The following is a 20,406-nucleotide window of genomic DNA, read 5'->3' as shown; positions in this document are numbered from 1 at the left end:
GCCCAAAATGCTTTGTGAAATTAATATAACCGTTAGACACTGTTATCCACAATAAACAATGTGATTTGCTTTTATGAGCTAGTGTAGTTTTTTAAGTTTTATTTTATGAATGTGAAATGATTCCTCCTGCTTATTTCTAGCATAGGAGTCTGCCATAGTACAAGGGAGGTACGCAAGATCCTGCCCCTGCTGGCAGGATAGTGTAACTGCATGGCCACCAACAGCAGTTTTCATTTTCAACTTTTATGTATGGTATGTCAGTTGTGCCCCATGTGTAGGACTTCTCAGTACAAGCATCTAGTCTGCAAGCATCACGTCTGTCTGTAGCCACAATGTGTAGATTCACACTGTTTATGAACTAGGAACTTTAGATTTGAGAGATTAGACGTCCTTGAACAAGATGAAGGGGAAGACCAACTGTTTAAACTTCAATATTCTGACATTTTTGTACTCAGGGAGGTTGTTTCCATGTGTTAATTAAATTGTGTGTATTTGTGTTTGCACATGTGGTGTATGAATGTGTGGAAATCTGTATGTGTCTGTGTGCATGTGTGCGCGCTTGTGTGTTTCTCTCTCTCTGTGTGTGTGTGTGTGTGTGTGTGTGTGTGTGTGTGTGTGTATGTTACAGACAGAGAAGCACTTCCCTGCCAGTCAAGGTGTTATCCACAGGCATCCAGGTACACTTAAGCGGGAAGCCCAAGACCATCACCGTGGAGACACGACCTGGCCAGGTCACGGCTGATTTTAGGAAGAGTCGTGCAGGATTCATCCTGCTGCTTCCCCCTCAGTAGAGCACCACTGTCCCCCCCAGTGAGACCATGGTGTACATCCTCAATCATTTTATATCAGCAATGGAATAATATTTATATGGAATGATATAGATATGTGCTGTGTGTGTATATGCAACATAAGTGTGTGTGTACACATGTACTCACAAGTCACCTTAGTAGGTTCAGTTACCTGTGTACCTGTGAAGTGTTTTAGTCTTTTGACCTTTTAATGAGTCTAAGCATTTTTTTTCTGGTTCAGAGTATTAGAGGTTGTAAATGAGAAGAATTTTATAATTCTCAAGAGAAATCCAATCCTTTTTTTCCCAAACCTTTTTTAAACAAGAGTCACAGAGCAACAAGAAACTGTAAATGCCCATTTATTAATATTATTGTCCTATTTTTTAACTTATATGTACATTTTGCTTGTGGAGATGTTACCAAGAGTTCCTAAGAGTATGGAGGCTTTCTCTCCCCCATCCACCTGTACTGTCTACATAACACCAGGTACATTATTGCAGGTACATTATTGCAGGTACATTATTGCAGGTACATTATTGTAGGTACATTATTGCAGGTACATTATTGTAGGTACATTATTGCAGGTACATTATTGCAGGTACATTATTGCAGGTTCCCTGTGATGTGATCAGACTTGTGGCTGCTGCAGTGTAAGGCGATGTGTGTGCGTACTGTGCACAGATGTACAGTAGGACTAAGTGATAATCTTGGTTGAGATGAAGCCGCTACTTTTGGACATTTTAAATGGTTCAACAAAGATTATTAAATAACACACTGTTAAGTCACATGCTCTCTTGAGGTTTTCAATTAGACATTTATGATAGAGAAATAAAGATATGAGTCCACAGTTTCTGCAGGGGTGTGTATGGATGGTGGAGGTAATAGTAATAGTATGTACCATGACCAGTATGTGTGTGTGTGTGTTTGTGTGTCAGTACTGACACAGACTATCTTCATCCTTGCCCGTGCTTTGTTTACCCTGACTGCCTTCCTACCGGAAAGCATATCCCTATTATTATACTGTTGTTTTGTGTGCATGTTTGTATGTGTGTTTGTGTACATGTTCACTTTCTTACTCTATTTGTCTGCTTGTCTTTGTGTCTCTTTTGGTTAGTGGATCTAATTCAACTCATCCCCCATCCTTTATGTAACAACAATTTAAAGATGATGAATTTTAATATTAAATAATTTTAATTAATTTAATATATTTGTTTCTTCATTTTTATTCTTTATGTGTGCATATGTTAGACATCTCCTGTAATTTTAGTTTATATCAGTATGGTAGAATGGTCCTGTGTATAGGTCTCATCTCTCCTGCCCCAAGCACAACTCCACAGCTCCACAACTCCACAGCTCCACAGCTTCTGTTCCACTTGCATTTTGTGGTGCCTTTACAGACTTTGTCCTGTCAGATACTGGAAGCTTTATCTCTGTGCTCATTTGACAATATGGAGTCACAAAACTCCTGCATGGTCATCTTCCATTGCATCATTCTTTGACCAAGTTAAATTTTCCTTACAATTTAATTAGTCATGTTTTTAATGCAAACAAGTGTGCACCTAAAAATAAATAATAAATAAATAAGTATCCCCTTGGCCACAACACCTGCCTTCAGCATCCCATATACTGACAGATTGATTTCCTCTGCAAAGAAACCCAATTAGGAAACACATTTGATGCACTGGCTTCAGAAATGAAATTTATTCAGTCAAAAAAAACATTATTTTCTGCTTCTGTTCCATTTCCTTTGACTTGTGTAGGAGTTGGATTTGTGACCTTTTAAAGTTTCCCTCAGTTTTGCCAGTTTTAAAAACCAATAATCATTTTTGATATTCCAAATCCACCTTTAAAGTGACAGCTAATTTCAGTTTACCTGTTTTGTAGCTTGGGCTCTGTAGATCTGGTTTCTCTCAAGCTCCAGTTGGGTTGAGTACATGCTCTTACACGCTTACTCTCTGACCCTTATGATGAAGTTTTATGTATTTTCTGAAATGTCATCAATAGCAAGATTTTCATTTAAAACTACATTTTTGTTTACTGTTTAACTTATCTTTATTTAACATGACAGGATTTAATTCACAAAGTATAAATTCTTTTTTTTCCTGTTGGTATTAATTTACTTTAATGTAATTAAGTAAACTAATTCTACTTTTCCTCTTGTTCAGTTAAACTTGTCATTAAAAAAATTTCCTTTCCTGAAGCAACAGTTCTAACAACAGATCTTAAGAAGTCAAATTCTTAATCAGCTTCTATTTCACCAATCAAAAAATATTTTCTGTCAAAGATTCAACAATTACCTATTTATTTCTTGGAATCTCTCCTCCAATTGGCTTGATGTGACAGCAGCACACCCAATCACACGGCTTGTTTAGTGCACAGCTCTCTGTTCTGCTTGATAGCAGGCTCCTTGTTTTCTTGGTAAATTCACAGAGACACAGCTGTGGAGCTCACTATCAGTTCAATGAAACAAGAAAGCTTCTTTTTAGCTATTGCTTGTTCTGAATATCCCAAACTTTTAAACCACATTTAGTATATACAATTTATTATTATTATTTGCTGCAGTATATATTTCAACTATTTCAAAGACCTCTTTGTCTTATGTATATTGATTAATATTATATTGATATTATATTAGATATAATATTGATATTAGACTTTCATTATTAACATTTATTAGTTAGCAATTGTTATAGAATTTTTGTTGCAGAAATAAAACTATTATTTAAAAACTCTACATATTCTAATAGCATAAGCAATTAGAATCAGATTAAATAATTTAACAGTTTTACTGTTTTAACTCTGGGAAACAAAACCAGGAAACACCTCTAGTGTTGAATCTCATCTTAAATTCAGAGGTATTTGTGTCTGTGCTCCATGAATCATGTAGGAATCACAGACCTTTTTATACATACTGGCCCTATTTCTTGTCCCTGAACAAATGGCTACTCAGTAGTTTGTTGGCATCTGTGTGTTGTGGCGTCATCTGTTTGTCTGCGTGGACAGTTCTAGACATTTGGATTTGGACTCTGGATTTGGACAGTCGCAGCTAGGCATACTGTCATGAGGGCTGAACAATCCAGACAAATCAAAGCAAAAAAACAAGAAAATAGGTTTGCCTACATCAACAGTTGTATATTGTTGATAGCAGCAGCATGAACAATTCTGATGTGAACACATGCATCTTACTAGCTCAGCTCCAACCCAAATTCAAACTTTGCTGGACAGCACTTATTTTAAGAAGCTACTTCCTAGAGGAACCTGAAGGCAGAATCGGTCACCTGACCTGACTAACCAGAGTACCGTGTGTTGCATTTGCTGAAGAGTGAAAGCAAAAAGGCCAGGAGGAACTGAACATGGCAGTGGGAAGTACTAAGAGCCACAGACTTCACACAGTGTAAGATAATAATAGTTTTCCAAAGTTCTAAGATTCCCATGAAGTGTTGGGGGGTATGTAAAGGGGTGTGATTCTCTCAGTAAAGATACAAGTTAAAGCTCAAATTAAAGGCAGCATTCACCATTAGCACTTTAATATTCATTTCATAATATAACATGAGCAACCCATACGTGCTGATTCACTCTTCCTTTATGGACTGCACTGCAGAGTTACCTGGGATGCATTCAGAAACAGAATGAAATGACTGCAAGTCTGACCAGATGCAAGCAGAGGAACTTCTCTCCCCAGATTTGTTTGTGCAGTCCAGAGCCTCCAGACCTCAACGCAGTCATCTGCTACACTGGACCTCTGTGACCGCACTGGATATGCCACAGCATTCAGTCTGGAAGATTAACCGCAGTGAAACTGCTTTGACGTGCTAACGGAAAAGACAGCATTGGTCAATCAGGAAGTGGTGAATCAGTGAGAAAAGTTCAGTGAAATGTTCACTTAAAAGAAACACAGATCTTTAGAGGAAACCTGACTTAACCTCAGCACACTGGGTAGAGACAGGACGGACCAAAGCACAGATAACACCGCTGACACACAGGCCATCCAGGTATTTGTGACCATCACAGAAAAGGCGAGGGAGGTGAGAACATAGTGTGAGGGACCCCCGACCCACCCACTCTGTCGCTCTGTTTCTCTCAATATCTCCCTTGCTCGCTTTCTTTTTTTGCTCTATCATTCTTTTCTTTCATCTCTTTATTCCCTTCTTCATCACCCCCTCCTCCTTTCTTGTTCTGATGAGTGAATTCGTGATATTGACTTACATATCCTCCTGTAATGTCCACAGGTCTGACATATGGTTTTTTTTACTGGGCTTTGACCAGAAGGAGAACATCTACTCAGAACTGACAAATGAGGCCTCTTTTCCAGGCCTTTGTATTTCAGATGGAGATCTGCAGGTGATACAGATTTTATTGCTGTGTTTTTTTGAGTCCCTGTCAGGAAGAAGAAACTTTCCCTGGTTTACTGAACCGTGGTGAGTCATAGTGCCATTTCAGCACAGTGATTGACATTGAGAACATTACTTTTATATCAATATGTCTTCTACTTCGCCTGAATAACAGATGGGGGATCTGGTGTGTGTTTGCGTGCTTGTGTGATATAACTATAAAAGAACACTCTGGTTAGGGTAGTCACAGCTACACAGCAACAACAAACACATCATCTTGGAATCTGCTACTGCTGGACTACCACACAAACACAAACAAACATGAGCACAAAACTCTAAATGGCATTTTAGACATTGATATTACTCTATAAAGTAAAAACAGGACTTAAAAACAAAAAGAAAAACACAGAGTAACTTCCTAAATGGTCTGATAGAGCAAGGGTGTCTGCACACACACACACACACACACAGTATTTCAACCCCTAGAGAAAGCCAAGGGCAAAGCCCTGCTAATGCTACGCCACAGACCCCCCAGATCCCCCCCCCCCCCCCAATGAGAACAAGAGGGTGTTGATTGTTGAGAGAGGGAGTCGTGTGTGGATCCAAAGCACATTAAATCAAAGGGCCATGTGCATCCAGCGTAGGGGTGGCGGGCGTCTAGGGTGCAGTGGGGAGAATCGTCTCCCCTGCACATCCCGACACTTTTATGTCCTGTGTCGATTTACAGCGTCAGGCCAGCGCTGAAAGAAGGCCATACTGGTTTTGTGTGTATGTGTATCAGCATGTAGCAGTAGCACAATAGATGTGTGTGTGTGTGGGTGGGGCTTTGTATCAGGAACAAAAACCCAGGCACACAGGTGCACAGCTGCAACTCGCCTGGGTCAAGAAGACATTTTTCTCTTTTTTACCATTTGGGCCATAACAGTTAAAAACAACCATCTAAACACATCATTGTGTTCGAGTCTGTGTGTGTTTTTTTGTTTAATGTGTGTGTGTGTGTGTGTGTGTGTGTGTGTGTGTTGGAACAATGCTATTTCCTCTTTCAGTAATGTGATACCAACCTCATTTCAATCCTCTACACATAGAACAGCTTGTCCACATAGAACCACCTGCTCCACGGGGCACACACAAATGGAAGATGAGTCCACATGACAGTTAAACTCCATTAACTTAGCAAAACAATCTGTATTCTACTGACATCAGGTTTTCAAGAACTGATGATAAATGTTTTGTAAGCTACCAAATTAAAAATAATTACATAAAAAAGAGACCATCAGGTTGTCACCAATATAGCAATACGGGGTTTGTTTGCTTTTACATATTTTTTTTTTATTTCAGAGATTCTACATGGTGCAACCCCCATATATATATATATATATATATATATATATATATATATATATATATATATATATATATATATATATATATATATATATATATATATATATATATATATATATATGAGATAGCAGCTTTACATAAACCATAACTCACAGAGTAATGGCACGTTACAGTATGTATCTGACCTTAAACAAAAAAACAGCTGAAAGTTGTTCTCTGACTGAGACATGGAGTCTGGAGTGACATAAGGCCTGTTATCAGCTCGCTGTCCAGCACAACATTCACGTGGCCAGCTTTTACTACAGTTTGTTTATAGACAATATTTTTAATCTAAATCTATATTCCATGGACGTTCCTTATGGTTGATGAAGCATCTGGTACCATTTTGTAACATTCTAATCCACTTTTATAAGGTCAACATGTCGGTAACATGATATGCATTCTCTCAGAGTTTCTGATTGGACCATTTAGAGCCATCAAAAATGACTGGTTGGAAACCGGAGGGAAAAAAAGTAATTGATTGGTGAAGACAGTCCAGCTGCTGTTGAACTTTTACTGTATACACTGACAAAGGGCATAGCATTTCTTCATGAAAATGGCTCATGAACAATTATTATTCAATGTCTTTTTTCACTTGTGTGTGTTTCTGTATAACTGAAGTTAGTTAGCTCAGTTTGGTGTCTTTTATGTCTCTATTAGGAGCACTGCTGGCTTAGAATGGTAGTATTCCAGTAACAGGCAGCCACTGGGTAAAGTGTTGACCCAACACTACACAAGCATGCTGCCCTCATATTAACAGTTTTATCCTAAGGTTGCCACATGTGCTACAGAAAGCCTGGTGCAGAAACACTACCAGAGAGACAGTGAATCAAGCAGAGGGCAGCCTAGACCTTCAGGGCCAAGCTAAGCGAACACATGAACAGAGTGGAAGCAAGACTGGTGCTGACACTGCATCTCGTTTTTAGCATCAACACAACAGAGCATCCTTACAGAGAGCCATTCCCGAGCCTGTTCCCATCAGACACGCGACAACACCCCTCCACTCTCGGTACAGTGAGGGAGATATTGTATTGGTTTAAATAAGCCTGAGACAAGGGGTGATGTGTTTGTCCAGAGAGAGAAAGAGTGAGTGATTGAATGTGAAAGGAGAGAAGACTGAATGGTGGGCCCAGGCCAGGCAGAAGGCTTTTAAACAACCCCCCACCCCCTCTCGCCCCACACACACACACCCCACGACCCCCAACCTCCAAACACACTCTCAGAGCCACGATCAGATGCCGAGGTCTGCAGGAACTGGCTCGAGACATAAAGAAGTGTGAATCATCACATAAGCTATGCTTATGTTCTCACTTTCCTGTGGGCACATGAGCAAATACCTCCAAAGAAATAATACTCAGCAACAACTCTTTACAAGAGGCTGCACGACAGCCAAAGCCAAGTCACAGTGTATACTGCATGATTCTGACATCCCAGGTTGTAGTGCAGCTGTCCACAAGTCAGCTGCTCACGTTTAGGCACTGTAATTAAATAACTACTGCTTGGCAGCTAACATAACACATGATTGTTACCTATGCTGGAGGTGTGGTTTTTAATTACTGTGGGTGTGGCTACAGGAAAAAAGATTACAGGATTATCACTGTATTGATGCGTTTGCGAGTGTGTGGGAGAAGATGCATGCATGTGCAGGTGTGCTGACATGTTATAGTGTGAAACACTGTGCAGTAGATGGTGGTGTGTGTGTGCATGCGTGTACGCCTGTTTGAGTGTGATATTAGCAGCAGCTGTGTATTTGAAAAGCTCAGGGGAGACGTGAATTCGGCCAGCAGCACTGTGGTAAAACTCTTGGCCACAAACAGATTAATTCCACACGTTTACTACCCTGACGGTCCACACTTACTCAGCTATCCATAATCCAGTTTAGGGAATTTATAATCTCATGTTATTGTCTTTTTATGTGTCATTTTAAAATACTGTGCAAGAAAGGACTGCCAGCATAGGACACAGTCATTTTAAGTGTGTTTTTCAAGCCATTCTTTTTACATCATTTTCTGTTCACATGATATGTGGTTAATTTATATGTCCTGGAAACTGAAATGAACACAATGACACATGTCAAAATGTTTCCAAAGAAATTCAAAAACATTCAAAGCTGTCTGTTTTGATCCCGTGGGTTTCTGGACTGAAGGCGAGAACAAGATCTGTATTTCCATGAAATACATCTCCATGAAAACACCTGCACACATCACCCCAGCACCCACTCACCTAATCACACACACTTTGCTTGGACACACACGTCCTCCCAGCAGGACAGCCTGTTGAAAACAAACAAACAAACAAACAAATGCACACACACGCACGCACGCACATGTTGCTGAGATGATTCAAGGGTCAACATTTTTCCTGACAAAAACGAATTAGCAAATTGCAGATGCTACAGAAGCTTAGCCAAACTGAGCAAAGTTACTCACACTCACAGTGTCACTTCCCTGTCTGTTTGGGCATGAGCCATTTTCACATGTAACATTCTCTTTCCTGTTATGGCAAGAGGTGAATACCTATCTATTGCAGAGCACGTCTGTGGGGGAACCCTTCTGAGTCTGGTCCGTTCCACCTTAGGAACAGAGGACTGTCCTGGGAAGTTCCATGGCTCATGTGATGTGAAATGGTCCATCAAAAAAGATTCATTTTTATTTTCAGGAGAACAGAGTCCACTTCTATTCTGCTCATATTAACTAACTGAATGAACTAATCTAGCATATCCCTTACGACAGGGCATATGTTAAGATGGAGTGCATCCTAAAGACAACCCATCATTCAAGTAATGTCAGGTGTGTGCCATTCAAATTTATACTTTAACAGCACATGGGCAAGTTGTGTCTTGTTCGTGTCTTTTAGGCAGTTTTACTAGGCTCAGAAGGCAAGTAAATTTTGTCTCATTTTGTGTGGGAAAGGTAAGCCAACAGACATTCTAAACATGCGACATTTGTCTCCAATCTTATGTTTTTGCTATACTATCATTAAGATTTTTCATGAATAGGAAACAAGACTATGACATCAGTGGCAATGCCAAGCTGTAACAAGACTCACATTCTGCTCAGCACAAACTACTTAGAGATCCAGTGACCTATCGGTCATTTGCCCATGTTTTGCTGTGTGAAGTCAGCATTGAATCTTGAATTACTGTAGAAATGCAGGTGGATTTGTGAAAGTCATCAACGCACTCCATTTCCAAGGCACCTTCTCTCTGCTTTAAAACTCAAACACGGTCAAAAGCCAAACTGGTTATCCAGTATTCAACAAATATCACTATATCAGGGACTGGGATCAAATAGTGATGGAATGGTCTTACAGTGGCCTTACAGATCTTCACCCTGCTGAGGTATAGAGGGATGCTGATTTTTCAGGACAGAACATGTGGAGGGAGGGAGGGGATCTGGGGGAGAGGTGATGGTGCAGGGCTTCCCGTCATCCCACTCACCGCTCCAGCAGGCCACCGCCACCTTCACTTTTCAGCTCTGCGAACACCTGCGTGAAGAAGTGTGGCTCGGCGTTTATGCGCAGCATCTTCGAGCTCGTGGTGTTGACGATGGCCAGGCAGCGGTCCCAGAATGCATCCTTGGCCGCCTCCACCAGGAAGGGCTTGAGCGGGTAGGAGATCTCGTTGCCCATGTAGGAGTAGGACAGGTAGAGGCAGGTGAGGAGGATGGCCTGCAGCTCATGCTCGGAGGACACACGCTCGCCGTCCACCACGTCACGACACAGCATGTAGACGAAGACCACGTTGGCTGGCGTGACAAAGGCCTGGTCCTGCCAACCCTGGAGAAGGAGTGAACGGTCGACGGCGTGAAGCCACAGGACCGGGTCAGCGGGGGAGAGGTGCTTGAGGCGGTAGCAGCGGCCACACAGGAACTCCCCCAAGCAACGCAGCAGCTCACTGGTGGAAGCCTGAACAATAATGCGCTTCGGTGAAGGCGGGCAGGTGCTGTGGGCAGCCTTGCTCCCTGATGTAATAGAGTGTGCTTTACTGTAGCCCAGGGGGAGTCCCATGCGCAGGCCCGTCGGGCCATCATAGTGGGACAGGTTCGCACAAGAGAGGGACTTCTTTACATTCTCTTGGTTGAGGTGCAGCACAGGGTCTTTCTGGTAGATACCATTGTTGCTGTTAAGCAGCGCTGCGGCTGACCCTCGGCCGTTGTTATTGCCCTTCCTGGAGCTGGCCCGTTTCTTTGTGGATGCCACCAAGCGTTTCCAGGTGAGCGCAGGCAGGAAGACGGCAGAGCCACGCTCCTTCTGTGCATTTAGGGAGTGGCTGGTCAAACTGGGGTAGTGGCTGAGGGAGCCTGATCGGTTGTCATAGTAGCCAGGTTTCCGGGGACCCGGAGAGAGGGACAGTATGGTGCCCATAGGGAATGAAGCGATGAGACACCACCACCCACACTGGAACTTGTGTGCATTCACACAGCTTGAGCTCTGCTGTCAAACTGTATTATTCCTTTGCTTTAGTGACAGAAATCCAGCAAGAGAGTGAGGGTTATTGTCATGGATGGACCCTAGGAATATAAAAATTAAAAACCCATACATTACGTTACAATAAATATCAGTAGTTAATCATAATATATAGTAACTATACAAGGATTAAATTTCCCAACTTTTACAATGTTCATGTAGGTCCAGCTAGAGTTGTATAAATACCTGTAATTCAACTCTGGGATGTTAGCATTTAACTAAAGGCAAGCAGTGAGGCATTACTGAGCATTCCAGCGCCTGTGTCTGCTGCGTTCGTGGGCCACGCTGTACCAGACACGGATTGGGCTTTCCATAAATACCCGTAGGTCTCGTGAAGGGGCACACAGTAATTCTGACCCACTTACAGATGGGCTTAGCTTCTGGCCAGGGGGGATTTAAACCTTATTCAATTTAGTTCACATATGTTTTTCTTTCAAGAATCCCTGGAATAACACTTACTACAACTATTATATATATATATATATATATATATATATATATATATATATATATATATATATATATATATATCGTATTATATATTGTTTGCAGCATTCTGAATACAAAGTAATCCTCTCCAATGCCTTTTTTCTAAAGCGACAACATGAGGCCTTTTAAACGTGTGTATACTGCTACATTTACTGCTACAGGTTCATAATAACTGGGATGTGTACACTGTACATGGTTAATAATGACTGGTGCTCACCTACCCAGGTGTTGCTCGTTTATCGCTGTCCGGTCCCGCACAGATTTGTTCCTCAATACACAGATCCTTAAGATGTTTGCTTCAACTTATGCACAGCATACGTTGAGATAATGCAGATAACCCAATTTGCCTATAATTCTTACGATCAATTTATCAACAACTCTTCTTTGAACGTGAGCGATGTTCGACGTGTTCAGCTCTGTGGAGACGTTTCCACAGAGCCTTCGTCGGCATCCCTCAATAGACTCAATTCTGCTCCTATACTTTTAAAACGTGCGCTAAGCCCAGCCGTGTGGCCCATCTGCCGAGCTTCTTTCAGCATGCTTCAAGTCACACGACCAGTAATATGTCCACAGACAAAAGAAGTCAAACTTCTGGTTTAAAGCAGTCTGTTCACCAGCAGACTAACCGATGCTCTCTGTTGTCCGTTATACTCCGCTCACGCAGAACTAATGCATTTATATGTGCAAATAAAGTTCTGTTTCAACGAGATTTACTACGTCCAGCATTTACTGCTGCTGAGAACATAACGAGCTCTTGTCACTCCATAGTGGCTCCATTGCTCGCGACATCCTGAACGCACTGAACTGCGCGCGCAGCAGACGGACACCTTTTCAAAACCCCTCCTTGTGTGGCGCGCGGCGTGTGCGAGCAGACGCGCCACATACTGCATCCACTGTTTGTACAAACTGACAAAACGAGTTAAATATAAACGCATCCTGCATATATATTGTGGCCATGCTGAGCGGTATAAAAGATGTTCAGTGTAAAACACTGTATCGTAGGGCGCGGTGTACCCACCGCTTTGAAATGCAAAGATGGAGACATTCAAGTTATGGCCTCGTTGTTACATTTTACATTTATGGAATTTAGCTATTTTCTCTATTTTCTGTCTGTACAAGTGTGGCAGCGTTTGTTTACACATATTTTCTAGTATATGCGTTACTGGTAAGTGCTGGTCCAGGCTGTTCCTCGTGACCTGTACATTTAAAAAGGAAGCATGCACACGCTCTCATCTTGCCAGTTCACTTCACAGACTCGCGCCTGGCGCAGATACAAGAGTTCATCAAAGGTGTCCCACTTTTCCCGTCGCTTTTATCACGATGGAGATTGCGATACATTATTTGTGAAAAGGCAATATTATAACATTATTCAGGGAATCCTATAACAGAGGAGATTACAAGTAGAGCTGTTAGGTATTACGGTCTTTTCAAGAAACGTTCGTAATTCTGAATATAAGGCCAAGATCCTATTCACGGCTTAAGGCAAAGCATATGCAGTGAAATATATTAAAATAGTTGATATTCTGGAGGCAAAGAGAAAGACAGCAATGAAAATGTGTTTGAAGAGCACAGAAAGACGACAAATGAATCCACTACGTGTCTGGTGCCCTCTAGTGGCTAGCGGCAATACAACTTTTGAACCCCCCGCCCACTCCCATGTAAGTGAACGGCTCACACGACAAACTTTCATTTCAAATTACACATCTAATAATTTTTTTTGCCATTTGTGTTTTATCAATTCTATAAGGTCTCCTCACGTTAACGTCTATCCAAATATTTTTCTTTACGATTAACATATTTTAATAAGTTATTGGAAGATACTTAAAGGGGATTGGCTATGGGGTGATTGACAGCTGACGATCAAATATGAATGTACAGGCAGCTGACTCGATGACCTACTATATCAAGTTTGACATCTTTTTTTAACTTTCAGTATTAATAAACGTGACTCTTCGGCTTGACATTTTTGAAATAATGCAGTGTCTTGGTGTCAAGTTCATTTCAGTTAGCTAAGGAATTAAGTTCCCTAACGTAAGCAAACAAACTAGAAATATCGAAATATCGCTTGGCATCAAACTTCGGCTTGCGTATTAAAATATTACTCGGCATGTCACATTAAATGTCAATAATATCCTGTAATTAAAATAAAGAATATACGATTATTAAATATCCCATTTAAAGATAATATTAAACATTTTGAAGGACTGAATATGGAAGCTGTGGTTTAGATGCTTTGGGTAACAGATTATTTATATACAGTCTGTGGTTCTGTTTTTCTATCTATATATAGCTATATGATGTCTGAAGAAACTGTTCGTGCTTCTCAGAAACTCGGACTCTGAGTCACTTATTCTGAGATGTATGCCCCAGGGCCCCGAGGCAGGACAATTAGACAAAGGCGAGGCAGACAACTGGACCAGGAAGGAAAGACTAAGGAAAATCCAGGGTATTGGTCCTTACATCATTTGCAAATCTGCAATCATTGCATTTGCATTTAAAGCTCACTGTTCTTGTGCAGAAAAATAACTGGGGTTTAAACCATATCAACATCATACTCAGGCTTGAACAATCCAGTGTCCTTTTCTCCTGAAAGTGTTTTTGTTGGAATATTTATTTATTATGTACTGCACCAGACATGACAAGCAAAAGTGCAGTCTAAAAGGAAATATTTTCCTTTTCACAGACAAATTGTTTCAGTTTACGGCAAGAGGCATCAAACCAATTATTAATATAACTAATCCCATTGCCCAGACTGGCACAGTCCTCTCCTGACGGGTCCTCTATTTTCCAGTCATCAGGCTCGTATTGTCCAGTCACATGATGATGCCAGAACCTTCATAAGTAGAAATGGCAGAAAGGTACTGTAGTTAATCTGAGTGTGTTGAATTTAAAGGGAGAGATCACCATTTTTTCAGCAAATGTGCTCTTTTTAAAATTATTTATTGGATGATTTCTAATTTCTTAAAGCTAATTGAAATAAAGCCATGCCCCATCTTCACCAAACATCATCAATGTGCATAATACATATTACATACATTGTGACATCATAATAGCATAATGATCTGCAAGTGTCAATGCGCTACCGAGAACTCGGTGTGCCATTTCCAAGTTACTCACTTTCCAGTACAAGTTAAATACTCATACAGTCAGCATACTGGGTAAAAACTGGTCTTTTTAATAACTGGTCTTTATTGTTTACATATGTTACCTATTATATAAAATTATATTTTAGCTTTATATAGTTCTATATATTCTTATTTTCTTGCATATTCTTTATTGCCATCCTGTTTTCTCTGTTGTTGTATAACATAAGCTGCTAAATGGAAAATGTGAATTTCCCTCAGGGGGTGAATAAAGCATCTCATGTCATGTCATGTCTATACTGAAATGCTTCTTTTAATTACTTTGTCAAGACTTTTTCATATCTATTTATATCACCAAAGCCTTTAACTGTTTTTTTGCCATGGTAGTGTAAAACTGCTTTAATTTGCTGTGTCATTACTACTTCCTGTTGCCATGTCAAGTAAAAATTTGGGGTGCATTTTCTGATAATGATTAATCTTAGCCGATTACAAGCAATTCTAAAGTTTTTTGAGTGTTTCCCATGGGCCTAAGTCTTAGTCTCCAAAATTACCAGTGAGTTTTAAGTAGTTCTTTGTTGACTCTGCCTCTGCCCCTGCCCTGGAAAAGCACAGCCACTTGAAAACCAAACCATGTTCATGTATGTACGTTACATTTACATACATGAACAACTAATGTAATGCTGACTTGGTCGTTCAAGTTCAAACCACTTCCAAGTTGCCATTGTTGGGCACCTGAGCAAGGCCCTCAATTGCTAAAGCTGTACTCAAGTTACTTTGAGTCCATCAGAGTTGTCTTTGTCTTGATTTCTAGCCTTTGTTTCCTAGGGTTTCAACCATGACTACTGTAGTGGCCTATACCAGCTTGTTGGTTTCAGTTATACTAGTGCTTGGAATGTGCTTAATGGATTCAAATCTGTTAGCATAGTATCTTATGGTAGCTTGTAAGCTTATCAGGGAGACTACAGTTCATAGTATACATACAAAAACTGAGAAATCTAGAAAAGGTCCAGATCACATCTAAATGGTATCAGATGTACTTTTGGGTGAACGTTCTCTTTAATATGAACTTGAACTGGCATAATACTAACCTGTAGGTGGAGTATTCTAAAACTCAACCAGAAGCAATTCCTGAACGGTGTGAATAAATAAACATGGCTCTTACGTTACACCAGTTGCATTCAGGGGCTCATTGTTCACCCACATCCATATTCCTTCAGTCTGCATATCATTCAGCCCAATCCAGTGGTTTTCCCAAATATGTGTAGATATAACGTCCTACAAAAAGTGTAAAATAACATGGGATTATTTGAGAACAGTTACAAGCATATAAACTGCTCTCATATTACTACTATATTCATATGCACACCATATTTGGGTAGAAATTAGTAGAAGTTGATATAATTACATGCAAGTGTGGTTAGACTGAACATTTGATCAGTATCTGTCATTTGACTGAACACGTGATCAGTAGGTTTGGTTAGGTGTGCCACCACGATATCCAATGAGATTATCCCCTCTCATTCCCTTTAAGATCTTGTTACAGCACAAATACAATTTTGTCATGGCAGAAAACATGTAGGAACATAAGCACAAACAGAATTTGACACATGAAGAACAAACTTAGTTTTCAGGGGAGTCACCATGTCAAAATATATGGCACTCAAAGCCTTAAATTATTACTATTGTGCACTATGATTAGAATAAAATACATTTTTGCATAATTTTGATATGACTAATTATTTAAATTATATAATTTTCCATGCAGAGTGAAATGCTAACTGTCTAATTTTCATATGATTTGTGAGGAAGCTGACATGTATTTATGTGCCTATTTGAACTGTTTTGAGGAAAATACCAGGTTGTTTTTGTACTAAGAGCAGGTTTGAGGAGGTCGTAGCGCAAATGCTGTTTAAAGCCAAAATAGGTTCAAAAATACAACTGCCCTGGAATATTTTTAAAATGCTACTGCCACAGCCCAGCTGCGCCACTTCACCAACATTGTCTTCACAGGTCCTTTCATTTCTGTCCACCAAATTAACAAATTCAGATAAACGTGAATGTTAGACAGCTTTAATGCCCCAGCACAGCCATGAAATCAGTGCCCTTAAACTCACCTGCTCAGTTTGGCTGGTTATTATAACCAAGTATCCTCCTTTCTCAACACAGTGATCTTGACTCTGTGTCCAGTTCAGTTTGACAGTGGAGAAGTAGTAACACTTCACACCAAGACTCTTCCACCCCTCCTCACAAAATCCATATTTTTTACATCCTTGTGCCAAAAAGAGAGAACATCTACTGTAATATACATTATTCAGGTATTTTGATTATGGATAAGCTTTTGGCAATGCATGTAGATGTAAAATAACATTCAAGTAACAAATAACGTTTACTGTAAAGAAAGAGTGGAGTATGGAACTCACTGACTAAGCATGTATGCATATGTAAACACATGTTTACATGCATGACACCAGTAAACAAGTTGGTGCCTCACCTAGCTGTGAGAAAACACCCTCAAACCCTACAGTACTTGATCAAATGAACGCTAAGAAGCTTTAGAATTTCGCTGCACTCACAATGGTGTTGCTCTGCTTAATTAGTACTGTGGTGTAATGATCACATTCACAATCTAAAACACTTAAAAGATAGAATGTAAATGGCACCACAATAAACTATGGAAGGAGAGGAAAGGCACTTATTACTACTCAAATATCTTATCTCTCAACCCTAATAGAAAATATGCTCTTGTGGGGGGGGGGGGGTTAGCTCTTTCCTGGTTGAAATCTGAACACTTTTCAGCATAAACCTTCTCAGACTTATGTTTGACTTCTATTTTTGGATAGAGTTTGCATGACTTAAAGATGTTTATAAAGTGAGTTACAAGAAAACCACATCCAGCTGAAAACTACTCCGCTGATGTTTAAAGTATGGCCAAGGTTGGTTAATCTGACATATTTGATAAACTATTTCTTTATTTTCATTAAACTCTTACCAGTTGCATTATCTTCTTTCATTAACAATTTGTCGTATTGTTCATGTAATGTCTTAAAGGAGTTCACATTATTAAAATCTGTTGAAGGAGAATATAAAAGGTAAAGTCGCACAGTGAAGAATAAAATTGAGATATATAATTTAGTCCTCACAACAAAAAAACACACATTTCCATTTTACTGTGTTTCCGCATTCTACAAAATAAACACAATACTATAAAGCCTTATTCCAAGATTTATTTTTAAATGCCACATGAATGAAGAAAGGTAAGTCTAATTATTAAGCATTTTATTAATTGATAAAAATTAAGCATTTTAATGTATTTTAATGTAAAAGTTGTACAAAATCAAAAACTAAAATAACTCACTCAAGGGGAAATGGCTGATATGTGGTTTTTCATTGCAAGGGCTCAATTAATATGTGAATCTGGCTTGTGAGTTAGCTGTAACATATAACATGTGCTAATTCAACACCTTAGTTATATCTTTCAATACTGACCCCAAGGATTTCAAACACCACTTTGCTACGTAGAAGAATGAAGTAGAGAGATACTCACACAGGATTGCCAGGATGCAGACAGCCACCAAAGCACTGAGCAGGAGGCCCATTAGAGTCCTGGCCAAACAAGCAGAATCCATTCTTCTGAGAGGCATGGAAGTGTGTTCAGATGGGTCTGAGAGCAATTCAATTATTGAATTAAACAACAACACATGGGCACCTATGTGTTTCCCTTTCACATACCAGTAATAATATTAATTAACATATACATGATAGTGAATATAATATTATAATAATATTATAATAATTAAAGACTCGATCACCATTTACAATGCATTTTGTAATCCTAGTTTAGCTTGATCATAAATCTTGATAGATGAAACTGTCAAATAAACTTGTAGTTATTTACTTAGATGTGTAAACTACACATGCACTAATTCAACACATCATGAGTAAATTGAATGAAACTTTGGATTAAAACAAGTAATGTTCCATTCAGGAAACTTTGGATGAAAAGTGCCTTTACCTGTTGAACCTTGGTATCTTTTCTTTGCAGAAATTTGAGAGAGCTCAAGATCAACATTTGCATAGACATTTTCCATTTTAAATCTTCACAACACACTGAAGCGGCAAACCTCCTGATGGCAGGACAAACATTGAGACACACAGGAAGTGTGTCAATGATTGAAATGCTTATAACGTGTTTGGTACAACCCAGTCTATATCGAGCTGCAGCAAAGTGTTTTGCTCATCTGTAGATTTCTTCACTAGTATCCCCATATCTTTTCCCCAATAATACAGATTATGCTGGGATTGGGGCAAAGTTACTGCAACTAGTGAACAGTGCTGGTTTGCAGCCTAGAACTCTGGGTCTGGAGAACAAAGTAAATGTTTTTTTTTATGGTAGTTATGGCTGAAACTTTGCTCACACATACAGAATTCTTTGTTAGGCAAGAACATTATTAATGGGAGGAGTCTATGTTTGTGTAGCATTGTAAATGTTGTTTTTAAAAGTACCAAGAGTGGACAGAGGTTGGGGCCATGGTCATTTAAGGCAGTCTACACCCCCTTTATCTGGGTTTCTTGACTGTACTGCAGACTGGTGGTGACATATATAACAGTCAAACCCATGTGTAATCCGGTGGGAAACAAACTTCTCCTTCCAGTGAATTATTATCAAGTAACTGATTACATTAGCACTTTTGAGCTTGCTCAAGTTTGCAACATGACCTATGCTGTTATGGTCACTGGTAAAGTCAAAGTGGTCCATTTCATAATAACAGTTCAGATATCAGTTTTGTGGATGTAACTGAACTTTCAGTTATGTTACTATTCTAATAGTGGAACCAGGAACATTCACATTGCAGTAATGGTGCAGCCAACACAGTCTTGCAGTTCACTGTCAGTCACTGGTGCAGAACTGATGTGGATGATGGAAACCACATCAAGAGTGTGGGAAAGGAGGGCAACTTCCTCATTTTGCTCTTCACTGCAAACATTTCAGTTTCAGAGTAAGAAGGCATAAAAACACGAGGGGAGTGTGCAAAATAATCTTGCACTATCTGAAAAGGCTTTCAGTGTCACCTAGAGCCCACTCACTGGAGTCCAGAGGAGAGAGGTGAGAGGTGAGTGGCGGAGCCATGACCTGTCACAGAGAGCTGGGTATGGACGTATAACAGCTTGTTCAATATGCAGCAGTCCATCAGCCTATGTCAGACCTCAATGAGGTGGGACAAGTGCAGATTACGTGTCCCTTACAAGCACCAAGAATCCATCAAGAGTGCCGAGAGGCCACCTAAACTAGAGACAAGGGAAAAGGAAAAGTCACCCAAATGCATCATAATGGCTCATGTGCTACAAACGCTGATCGCCGCAAGCATCCTGCTCACAACAATATTTCAAGCCCACAACGCTGTGATATATGCACCAGAGTGAAATTACTCAGGACAAACTCCCATCCAGCTAAACTTAACTGAGGGAAAAACAGAAATGTTCCTGGTTGATTTGTGCCATTTGTGATTTGTGTCATTAAGTGTCCCAACCAACAGTACAAGAGACAACTTTCGACATATGATAAGCACATGTGCACCCACCCAAATGGCTGGCCACAACTACAACTATGTTCAAGAGGGGCCCAGCCATGGTGGACAACAAAACCTGGAAGCTGGACAGCAAGTTGGCAGGAATATACATACAAAAAGTGGACATTTAGCATTCTAAAGGGGCCGTACTTCAAGGACTACCAATAAGGCTGGTGTAACCCCATATACTTGACCTTCAAAGATCCTAGGATGAGAGATGAAGGATATTATATTCTCAGGACGAGGTACACGGACGAGGTACTGGACGAGGTACCTAGCCTACAGCCTAGGAGCCTCG

The 20,406-nt window shown here is 40.1% G+C and overlaps 3 protein-coding genes across 8 annotated transcripts in view; 1 reads left to right on the top strand and 2 right to left on the bottom strand.

Annotated features, from left to right (window-relative positions):
- myo1g (myosin IG) overlaps positions 1 to 1,757 on the top strand; it is a 37,431-nt gene extending 35,674 nt beyond the window's left edge. For both annotated transcript variants that reach the window (XM_035529419.2, XM_081704736.1), the window contains exon 22: positions 629 to 1,757. In XM_035529419.2, the coding sequence (XP_035385312.1) occupies positions 629 to 791 (163 nt within the window). In that variant the 3' untranslated portion in view covers positions 792 to 1,757. The remainder of the gene's footprint in view (positions 1 to 628) is intronic.
- Positions 1,696 to 12,260, bottom strand: si:dkeyp-92c9.2 (cyclin-dependent kinase 5 activator 1). 5 transcript variants are annotated; one of them, XM_081704748.1, is made up of 4 exons: positions 11,680 to 12,260; positions 9,942 to 11,013; positions 6,181 to 6,228; positions 1,696 to 4,600 (listed from the first exon to the last, which is right to left on the bottom strand). In XM_081704748.1, exons 2-3 carry the CDS (start codon positions 10,865 to 10,867, stop codon positions 6,195 to 6,197), a joined length of 960 nt encoding a protein of 319 aa, XP_081560874.1. In that variant the 5' UTR covers positions 10,868 to 11,013; positions 11,680 to 12,260; the 3' UTR covers positions 1,696 to 4,600; positions 6,181 to 6,194. The 5 variants fall into 5 exon arrangements, with proteins under 5 accessions (XP_081560874.1, XP_081560881.1, XP_081560870.1 ...); XM_081704755.1 differs by having other exon boundaries at positions 1,696 to 4,564; XM_081704744.1 differs by having other exon boundaries at positions 1,696 to 6,228.
- Positions 12,261 to 14,051: 1,791 nt separating this feature from the next.
- Positions 14,052 to 18,714, bottom strand: illr2 (immune-related, lectin-like receptor 2). The gene is made up of 6 exons (XM_027018973.3): positions 18,554 to 18,714; positions 18,086 to 18,202; positions 17,531 to 17,608; positions 16,656 to 16,810; positions 15,704 to 15,816; positions 14,052 to 14,291 (listed from the first exon to the last, which is right to left on the bottom strand). The coding sequence occupies exons 1-6, from the start codon at positions 18,627 to 18,629 to the stop codon at positions 14,114 to 14,116; spliced, it is 717 nt and encodes a 238-aa protein (XP_026874774.2). The 5' UTR covers positions 18,630 to 18,714; the 3' UTR covers positions 14,052 to 14,113.
- Between the last annotated feature and the right edge of the window lie 1,692 nt (positions 18,715 to 20,406).

Source organism: Electrophorus electricus, chromosome 2 (genome assembly GCF_041902795.1).
Source record: "Electrophorus electricus isolate QZ-2024a chromosome 2, ASM4190279v1, whole genome shotgun sequence".
In the NCBI taxonomy this organism is placed as follows: Eukaryota; Metazoa; Chordata; class Actinopteri; order Gymnotiformes; family Gymnotidae; genus Electrophorus; species Electrophorus electricus.
This window is presented reverse-complemented; position numbering and strand designations above follow the sequence as displayed.